Consider the following 9,892-nt stretch of genomic DNA (forward strand, 5'->3'; position numbering starts at 1 on the left):
CCAACCCTGGGCACAGGGCTCAGTAAACACTTGCGGAACGAGTGCATGAACAGGGCCAAAAGGCATGTTTGCCAACAGGAATGCAACCTGTGCTCTCCGCCCTGACTTACCATCTAAATGGGAGGGGAGAGGTTGTCAAAACTTCCATCATGCTTGAGTTTATGGTAATAAGTATGTGATTTAAAAAAAATATATATATATATATTCCATTTTTAAGAGAGAAGGGTTTTTCCCCTCTTTTATTTATATGTTTTTTAAAAATGAAATATTATAGTTGATTTACAATGTTCTGTTAGTTTCAGGTGTATAGCAATGTGACTAAGAATGAGTATATATACTCATATATATCTAAAGTATATATATACTTTAGATATATATAAAATGTATATATATGCATATATGTGCATATAGAGTATATATATGTATATATACATATATATGTATATAGAGTATATATTTATATATACACATATGTGTATATATAGAGAATATATATGTGTATATATGTGTGTGTGTATATACAAAGTGTATATAAAATGTACATATATACATTTTCTTAAAAGAGAAGGTTTTAATGCACTGGAAATGACAGGGTTGAGAGACATCAGATTCACTACAAGAGTCTGGCAAGGATGGAGGTTTCATCATTCTCTATATCCATTCCCAATCCCGTCCTCAACAGCAATATCGCCTCCTTACCTATCCCCCTCACCTGGCCTGACCAAACCCCAGTTCCACCTATGCCTTTGGATTTCCCTGACCCCAAGCCCACCTCCCTGAGTTTCCACTCCCACTCTAGTCACCAATACCCCACCCTGACAGGAGGCTTACTCAAAGACACAGCTTTAAGAACTTAATAGGAAAAGTTACCTGAAACAGCGTTGGCTCAGTGCTCTGCTCACGTGGGCGAAGGGGCCCCAGAGCCCAGTAAAGAAAGCCATGGGATCCCAAGATGGCAAATCCTGCAGGGAAAAAGGGGGGAAAAGGATTTATTTCTAAGTCAATGTCCACACTCAGAGCCAGTAGTTTTTGGTGTTTGGTGTTTGTTTTTTTTTTTTAAGACTTTTGGGGACTTGTGTGGGAGATGGCACTTTGAGCAAAAGATCATTAGTCACTAAATATAAATCTTAGTGGTTAAAAGATACGCAGATGATTAGATGGAACTCCAGCTGCAATTTTGCTGATTCATATTCTAACTGGGGTCAGAGAGCTGGAATGGCCCACCACAGTTCTCGCTGTAGGTTACACAACAGCACAGAGAATGCCTTCATAATTATATCACCTCCACAGCACGAGTCCTCTGGGACACACCCAGGCAGGAAGCACTTCCCACATCCTCCACAGAGGAAAACCTGCACACTGGCCCCTTGTTGACACTCGTGTGCCTCCTGAAACCAGAACTTTTACTCCCTGGAGGAAAGTAGATTATCTGAGCAGCTGCCCACGTTGTCTGTCACCACATCACCTTTCCCCCAAATGTAAAAGCCAGAACACCTGGACAGCTCAAGGTTAGCAAAGGAGTGCCAAAGGATGCCCTTGCCAAGTCACTGACCAAGGCCTCTATTTGGGTCGGTCTCCCAACTGACAACGTAACACAGAACAACTACCTACTCGCTGTACAGCAGAAACTAACACAATATTATAAAGCAACTATACCCCAATTAAAAAAAAAAAAAGAAAGAAAAACTACCTACCCTACACTGCAGCTGAAAGTGGGCTTTGGGAGAGCAAGCTGGAGACAAAAGAGCAAACGCCAACCCAACACTGGTGACTGCAGCTCGCAGAACCTCAACCCTGTGCTCCCTAGCACCAACCTATATGGCCATCCCCAGGTTCCTGAAACACCTGGGCACCAGTGAGGGGAATATTTAAGAACAACCTACAGCCAGCTGGGAATTCCAGCTGCAAGACATGCCTGTTTTCCACCCACATGTTTGGCTACAGAGGGCCTCATTCAAGAGCTCTGCTGAGAAAGCCTCTACCACTGTAGTATTTACACACAGCTTTGCCTTGCATAAGTTCAAAGCACCTTAGATAAGAGTTTATTTAATAATGGTGGGGGAAAACTCACTATTTACTTTCACAGAAATACCTAAACACTCCAGAAATGCTTATTAACTACAATTTAGCCTCAAACCTCAAACTTATTCGCCAGTGTTTTCCTTAAGACAACCCAGGAAGCGTTGGCCAAAATGTAAATATGATCAGAAACGTATGCAAAAGAAGGCGGCCTACTTACAGAACTACTAACATCTGACACACAGAATCAAAGACTATCAGATGAGGCCAGCTTTACCCTCACAGCCTGGTAGCCCTGGAGAAGGAGCTGTGAGCTTCGGTTTCCCCATCTGTAACATGGCGTTTCCCCACCTGTAACACCTATGCACAAGACGGTCCTGAGGTAAGCCACGCAAAGCACAGAGCATGACGCCCGCACTCAATACACCCTCAATACCTATTAGCCCTCTCCATCATCATCGTCAGCACATCACGTCCCGTTTCGAAGATCAGGAAACTGAGATACAGAGAGAGGAAGGGACTTGCATAAAGCCCCGTAACTAGCCCAGCGCAGAAGCAGAACCAGAAGTGGACTCAGCTTACGTCCCAGGGTCTTCCCTCCACACCCTACGGCCTCACTCTGCCGTAAAAAGCCCACTTCACACAGGAACTCAGGGTGAGAAGCAGCTTTGAGGGTCACCTGGTCTTTTTCTGCTTTCTTTCTTTATGAAAATGTATCGACTAGTTATAATGTGTCTAAGTGCTTTACATTATCGTCTCATTTAAGCCTCACAAAAACTACGAAATGGACACTATTATTAGCCCCATTTTATACAGGAGGAAATGAGGCCCAGAGAGGTTAGATAATCTGCCCAAGTCGCACAGCTAGGAGTGACAAAGCTGAAATCTGAACCCCAGAAGTCGGCTTCCTGAACCCACCCTCTGAATCAGCACAGTTAACATGGTAACTTTAACTTAAATATTAATATTTTTCCAACTGTTAGATCATCCTTGTTCCATCAAGAATACTGATGTCACATGAACATTTTACTCAGACCTAACTCAGTGCTTGCTGAATCAACTGAAATGTAGACAAACACCAAGTGAAAGTCATTCACTTTCATCCAATTTAGGTTTTGAATACAATTTGAAGTGTAGGTGGCAAGAAGAGCTCCATACTCTGAGCAATAATGGAAAATTGGCTTTAAAAAAACGGAATAAAAAAAGTAGCTCTGAAAAGCAGTCCTTCTGGTCCAGGCTGCAGTTACGTCCAATCGCAGCCAAGCCTTCCTATCTGATGCTGGCGGGCCCCTACTCTCACTCCCTGGGAGAAAAGAGGCTCCTCCAAAGAACCCTCAAGGTTAGTCCAGCGCCACCCACATTCCTTCTCCTGAGAATTGCAACATCCAGCCTCTCCACGCTGCATCGCTTCCTCCAGAGCCTTTATGTGAGTCCAAGAAATGCAGAAGTGCCTGGAGGCTTCCCAGCACTTTCCCAACTTGGGCATAACAAACCCCACCATTCAAGGCACCTCCCTAAAATCTACAGGCCAGCCTGTGCACAGACCACACCCAGGCCCCCTCTCTCTGCCTTGCTGAGAAGCCACCACCACAACCTGGGTCCATCTCTGCCCAACCAAACTGCCCTGGCCCCAAACACACCTCCTGCGAGCAGCTCTGTGTAAGGCTACAGCATCTGCTGTCACCCCTCCTGTACACCAAGGACATCTGGGCGTCCTGTGCCAAAGGAACTCTCACTGTGCCAATGTTCACTATCCAAACTCAGACACGGAATAACTCTGGATTTCTATTTTATTTTCTTATTTCTGGAGATGAGGCTGATAGTCCTTAACATTCTAGTTCTTGCTACTCAATATCCACAGAAACCACAGAGATCTTGACAACGTGGCATCTGAACTCACTATAGGAACTCAGGAATCACAGACTCCGGATTACCTGTACTACCCTCAAACGCAAACGTAATACATTCATGGCTACAGGGAGCACCTCCATTTTCACAAGAAAAGACCAAATTCAAAGACTTTTCACTAGCTCTTTGGTGGATCTGATAGTGACCTCCAGACCCAAAGGACTTAAAGACATCAAATGGACAGCAGTAAGCATTCCTATGAACTTGAACGCATAAAAGAAGCAAATATACTTGTATATTTGTATACAAAAAGAATCTGTGGTCCCCTCCACTGTCACCCCTGCAAAAGATCCCAGCAGGTCCTGACAGAGTGGGAGTACAATAAATACTTGTTGAATAAAATAAATGAGGTAGCCAACAGAAAGACAGATTCCCCCACCCACGGCTCGACACAGGGAAATCCAGACACTGTAGAGATCTCATCCGTATATCGGGAACCAGCACATCACATGCAAACATGCTTTAGGAGAACCATGGTGCTGGTCATGAGAGGATTAGCTCATGCTATGTCTACAGGCCCCTGGAATCATCTCCTCGGTCTGGTGCTTACGCTGCCCACTGTGAAAAAACACCATCACACCACTAAACAACTGGCTCAGATCAGGTAAGAGTAATGAGGGCTACAATTTATTTCAAAGCAACTGACTGACCTTGATGTTATTTCCTAGGATAAATCCATCCTGTAGACATAGGCCCTGATTCACTTCAAATCAGTCTGTATAGAGTGCTTTGTCTCACAAGCAATGTTATTCTGAGTCCTGTGTTTGCACAGGAAGCTAACTCCAATGATATTTCCTCCTCGCCTCTCACTCTGAGGAGGCCAGGTATTCGGAAGACTCCAGCGCCAGAGATGGCTGTTCATGCCACTTCCTGGTCAGCACTAGTACTGCCATCCAGGTTTAGAGTGTGAATAATAACCTCTGGGGGTGGGGGGATGGGGAGGGCAAGAGAAGGAAGGCAAGAGACAGTGAGAGAGGGAGAGGGAGAGAAATTACTTAATACAATCCAAGAGCCGTGCTTACTTCAAATCTTAGTTTAACTTTAAGATCTCCCTTCAGTTCTGGAGGCCAGGGTGGACTGTAGATTTTAGGGACACACAGGTGAGTTTTTCACTTGGCATCACCTTATAGGTGATGGAAGAACATTGCTCCGTGAGAGCAGGGACCGTGCCTGTCCCGTCCAGCGCTACATGCTCAGGACCTAGAACAGTGCCTGGCACACAAATGGAGCTCAGTGAGTATCTGTTAAATGTATAAAATTTATCTGCAATTGCAATTCATCCTCCAGCTCCAGAGAGGCTCCATATTGGTGGGTTGGTGGTCTTTCTTGTGCCCTTCACCCAGGCTCCCAGTAACTTGGGGGAGCTTCCTAGACACTGAGAGCTCATTTTTAGCTAATTGTAATACATAGAGACTGAACTAGAAAAGCAGACAGAAAGAGCCTGATGCTTTGTGAAAACTTAGAAAGTACCATTACTTGAACTTTAGGAATCAGCAAAATGTTGTACTTAGTATCACAGATCCACATATATTTATACATTGTCTCTACCTGAACAGTTTCCATTTTTAGGTGCCTGGCACGTTTCATAAATTTTAAAGGCCTTTCAAGAGAAACAGGCTCTAAAGAAAAGAGACAAAACAAAAAGTTCAGCCCAACTGCAAAAGAGTGTTTAAAGGAGATTCTGTTAGTAAGTGACAGAAGTGAAAAGAAACACTAGGAGAAATCAAGTGCAAAGCCCAGCCACAAAACGGACAAACTCTGCCTAGTGTAAGGATATAAATGTCCCTAATTAAAGCAGGAAAAAGCAGAGGCCTGGCAGCTTCGAGGAAACAAAAAACAAAAGGGAACTCCCTGGACCCTCTGCCCTGTCATGCTGACAGCCCTTCCCATCTCCTGCAGGTTTCGCCCCAATCATTCTGGACCAAAAAGTACTCGTGTTTGTTGCTTAAATACTCATTACTAATTTGTCCCGGAAGGATTCTCTTTCAGGAAGTTTTGTGAATTGTTTTTTGGTTTTTTTTTTTAAAAAAACACATCTTTTGGGAGTTTTTTTAACCTCACATAAGTATACATGTTACACTTCTCAAAGTACTTTCACACAGATCACTTTCTTGGTTGATTTCATTCTTGAGCACCCAGTGGAAACAGAAAGATAAATAACAAAGAGCAACAGTTTGGGGAGGGTTGATTCCTAAGGATTTTGAACAGTTCTGAAGGTTCAATAGAGTAAGTGCCATTTCGCAGGTGGAGAAATTAAGTCAGAATTGCTAAGCGACTTGTCGGCTTGTCCTAGGAAGGGAAGAAGGGTAGAAGGCTGTTTCTACTACACCCTACACAATACTTGCCCAGCTAAGGTGCTTCTTTAACCACTAATAGACTTCACAGAAACAAAAACACCCCACACAGTGCAAGTATTCTTTCTCCTCTCTTAAAGCTGCCACATAATCTTTTAAAACTCAGGAATTAAAAAGCTGTCTTTTCAATAGACACCTGCACCACAAACAGCACAGCCTGGGACCAACGCTGAAGTTGATTCTGATACATTTGCAAAGGTGTGAGTTTTCACAGCGTTACTATCAAGAAGCAATAGCAATCCCTCATTAGCACCATGGGCTGTTTCTACCATGGCGACCAGTGAGGACCCCAGTTCTCAATCTGCTTCACAAAGAAAAAAACGTTTCCAGGGTTCTTGTCTCTATCTGTTGGTTAACTATACGTGTGTATTTACCTGTATATTTGTTTGCTCCACCTTGTTACAGATTTAAAATCGTGGTTCTTAAAAATATCTGACAGTTGTCCATTATTCCAGTTGGTTTTCAATGTGTAGATCTTACCTATTTCTAGCTTTGCTCCCCTGCCATCCCCACCTCACAGGTGTGCAAACACCTATAGTTCCAGAAATAAGTTTATAACATTCTTGGTATGGTCTAACTCGGAAAAACTGCACAAGGCAAAGGTAAATTCTACTTAATCACGTACATATTTCTTTCCTATTAGTACCTCTACCAAGCCAGTGGCAAGGAGCCAGGTTTATAGAGATGTCAGGTGGGCAGGCAGGGGGATGGGGGTGGGATGAAAGGCCCAAAGAAAGGATGTCTCCTCCACCCCCCCTCCCCTCCTCTCCTGCCAAGTCTGTTTCCTTGGAATCCACTACTCCAGGCCTCAGTGACTCTGTCAAGCAAGGGTCATTGGTAAGAGCAAAGAGGCAAAGAAATGAACGTGTTTTAGCTTCACTCACGTAAGGGATGGTTTTTCAAGTGGGAGAACCCCTCTCTGAATTAACCAGTAGGACCCAGGTCTGCAGCATAAACAGTTTGTTTCCCAGATTCTGACCAGGGAGAACAGTCTCACTCCCTGATTCTCAGGGCAGCACTATGGGTGTCTCTTTAAGATCACTCAGTCCTGAAAGTGTTTTTCAGCTTAAAGTAGACTAGGAAAAGCACTCCCTCTTTTCTAAAGACATAGATGATTTTTTTTTTTTTTTAAGTTTTCGACAAGGAGACTTTCTCACTCTGAGTTGTGTTTCCCTGGTGAATAATAAGCTACCTGGCACTTTTCTTAATAAGAGAGCGTATTACCTGACCCAGAACAACATTTCTGGGATCTGAATCATAGCCCTCTCCTGCAAGCTGGCTGTCATTGTTAATACACATGTAAAATCACCCCAGGGTGAACCAGAACAACCCACTGGCCTCTGAAAAAGGATCAATTGTAACCTGATTTTTGAGACCCTCCCAAGTTCCCACATGGCCATAAAAACTATCCAAGTAACGAAAACAACAGGAAAAGCCATCTTACGTGGGTCCAGGTGTCATAATCCCCCAAGACGGGAGTGGGGTAAGACAGGCTTCAAAGGACTCTTGCATCATGGAAGATTCTAGATGATGAGGAGAGTCTAAATAATTATGTTCAGTGCTCAACAGAGCACCTAAAAAAACGGACTCCAGGGAAGGTTTTTACCCTTCATATTCAGGGGCACTAATAAAACATTCTGGCCATTGTTCCTTCATGGATTCCACAGTGTACTTCATTCAGGTCTCATTTCGGTCTTTTTGAAATGTTTCCTCTTCTGTCTGTTAGTATGTGGTGACCCTAATTAGGCCCAGGCAGAAATAGATCTGGAACCCACCACATGTTAACACACCTAACTGCATTATTACAAAGATCCTCAGGGGTCCCAAACCCAGGTAACTCTGGACTCCCGTTTCCATTTTCCACGTGTCCATTACAAGGGCTACTTGGCAATAGATCACACCAGATTTTCAACCACAAAATCAATACAACGTGTAAAAAGTTCCATAGAAAATACACATCCAAGAAGCTCTAAGGGCAAAACGGACAATTCCATAAAAGGGAAAAACAACAACAACACAAATAGGACAGATTCCTTTTCCTCTAAATGTCTTGCTGCTACCCAAAACAGCTCCCAGAATTCAAACCTACAAAGACTCCTCTCACCAGGCAGTCTACCATACACAGCTTAACCCCACTTCCCTTTCTGGCCTTCTTAGGAAGGCAACCTACTTCCTACCCCAACAAAATCCTTGCTCTTCCATTGTACGTATTTCCATGAGTGACGGGTAAACTGTCTTCTAGCATAATAACCTCCCTGAAAAAAGAGACCCACTCTGTTGTTTATTCTATATCCCTGGTGTGCTAACTGCATCCTCGTGGACAATTTTAAATGACTCTAAACACAGGCTGATGAAGCAAGAGCATAAACAGGAGAACACAGGAAACCAATGTGTTTCAAACTTTTCTGTGACACACAGAAACGCATTGCCTAACACCTCCTAATACACTCACACACTCACACGTGTGTATACCTGAAGCAAGTGTCCAGAAACAATACTTACCCTTACCAAGTACAATGCTCTCTGATATTTTCTATTCTACTTCATTTTTTCTTAAATGATGGCCATGATCCACTGAAGTGATTTCCAACTAACCGGTGGGACTCAGTTTGAATGGGAATTCAGTTTGAACTGCATCAAAACCTTACAGCTGCATTACACAAGCTACTAATGAACCCTTGAAAAAGCCAGCAGACAGCAGAGACACTGGTCAGCCACAAGAACCAGACACACCCAGGTAGGCAGTGTCCTTCCTCTGTCCAGCAGCCCAAGTTCAAGTATCTCCCAACTTCCCAGCTTTTCCCTAGTAACCCGAGGTGACTCTGTCATATGCTCTTTTGTACGGGAGTTACACACACACACACACACACACACACACGCACACACCCTCTCTCTCCTTCCTCTCTCTCTTCCTTCCAGCCTTAATCCCTGGCAGGTGCAGCCTCTGATGAAATGAGAAACCAGGGAAACCCCTGAAGCCAGGGTAGCCACTCATAGGCATGACAGTGAAAGCGGTGGACTCATTCTCCACACCACAGAAGAGCCTGACAAACGAGTCACAAAGTCATCTCAAGACCCAGATTGGGAAAGGAAAGGGAGAAACAGAGTAGACAAACCCGAGCAGCCGCGCCAGAGTGACCGGCCGAGGCCACCTCGTGAGACCTAGCGGCAGCCCGCCCAGTCCCCGGGAAGACAGGTGAGCGCAGGCCGGGGGCACGGGGTCGCAGTGGCCACAGGAGCCCTCGCCGCCCTTGGGGGATGGGAGGGAGGAGGGTCCGGGTTAGAGGACTCCTTCCCCGTCCGGACCCTCCCACTGCTCCTCCACCCCCAGAAGGCCCACGATCCTCGCACTCCGGCCCTTCCTCACCCATCCCGGAGCGTGCGCCACCCCTCCTGCGGGGAAGCAAGGGAGAGAGGAAGCAGAGAGTTAGGAGAGTGACGTCCCCTCCCCCCTCCACTCCATACCGCCTTCGCCGCCCTGGAATATCCTGCCGCGGGCCCCCACAGGCCCAGGGCCGCCTTCCCCCTACGCGGCCTCTCGCCCTGCGCCTGCGCGTCGGACCCAGCTACGTGGACGGCGATCTGAGAGTGCGCCCGCTCCTTGCGTGTGC

General features: G+C 45.2%; 1 protein-coding gene across 3 annotated transcripts in view; it reads right to left on the minus strand.

The window, feature by feature from the left end:
- The window catches only part of MRPL14 (mitochondrial ribosomal protein L14), an 11,408-nt gene extending 1,525 nt beyond the window's left edge, over positions 1–9,883 (minus strand). Inside the window, exons 1-2 of one of the 3 annotated variants that reach the window (XM_030870592.2) lie at positions 9,747–9,883; positions 871–962 (exon numbers count right to left, since the gene is read on the minus strand). In XM_030870592.2, coding sequence (XP_030726452.1) covers positions 871–941 — 71 coding nt within the window. In that variant the 5' untranslated portion in view covers positions 942–962; positions 9,747–9,883. Of the gene's footprint in view, positions 1–870; positions 963–9,397; positions 9,507–9,648; positions 9,672–9,746 lie in introns of those variants that run through there. The other 2 variants (XM_070046710.1, XM_060307285.2) reach the window with 2 other exon arrangements.
- Between the last annotated feature and the right edge of the window lie 9 nt (positions 9,884–9,892).

The sequence above is a fragment of the Globicephala melas genome, chromosome 11 (genome assembly GCF_963455315.2).
Source record: "Globicephala melas chromosome 11, mGloMel1.2, whole genome shotgun sequence".
Lineage (NCBI taxonomy): Eukaryota > Metazoa > Chordata > Mammalia > Artiodactyla > Delphinidae > Globicephala > Globicephala melas.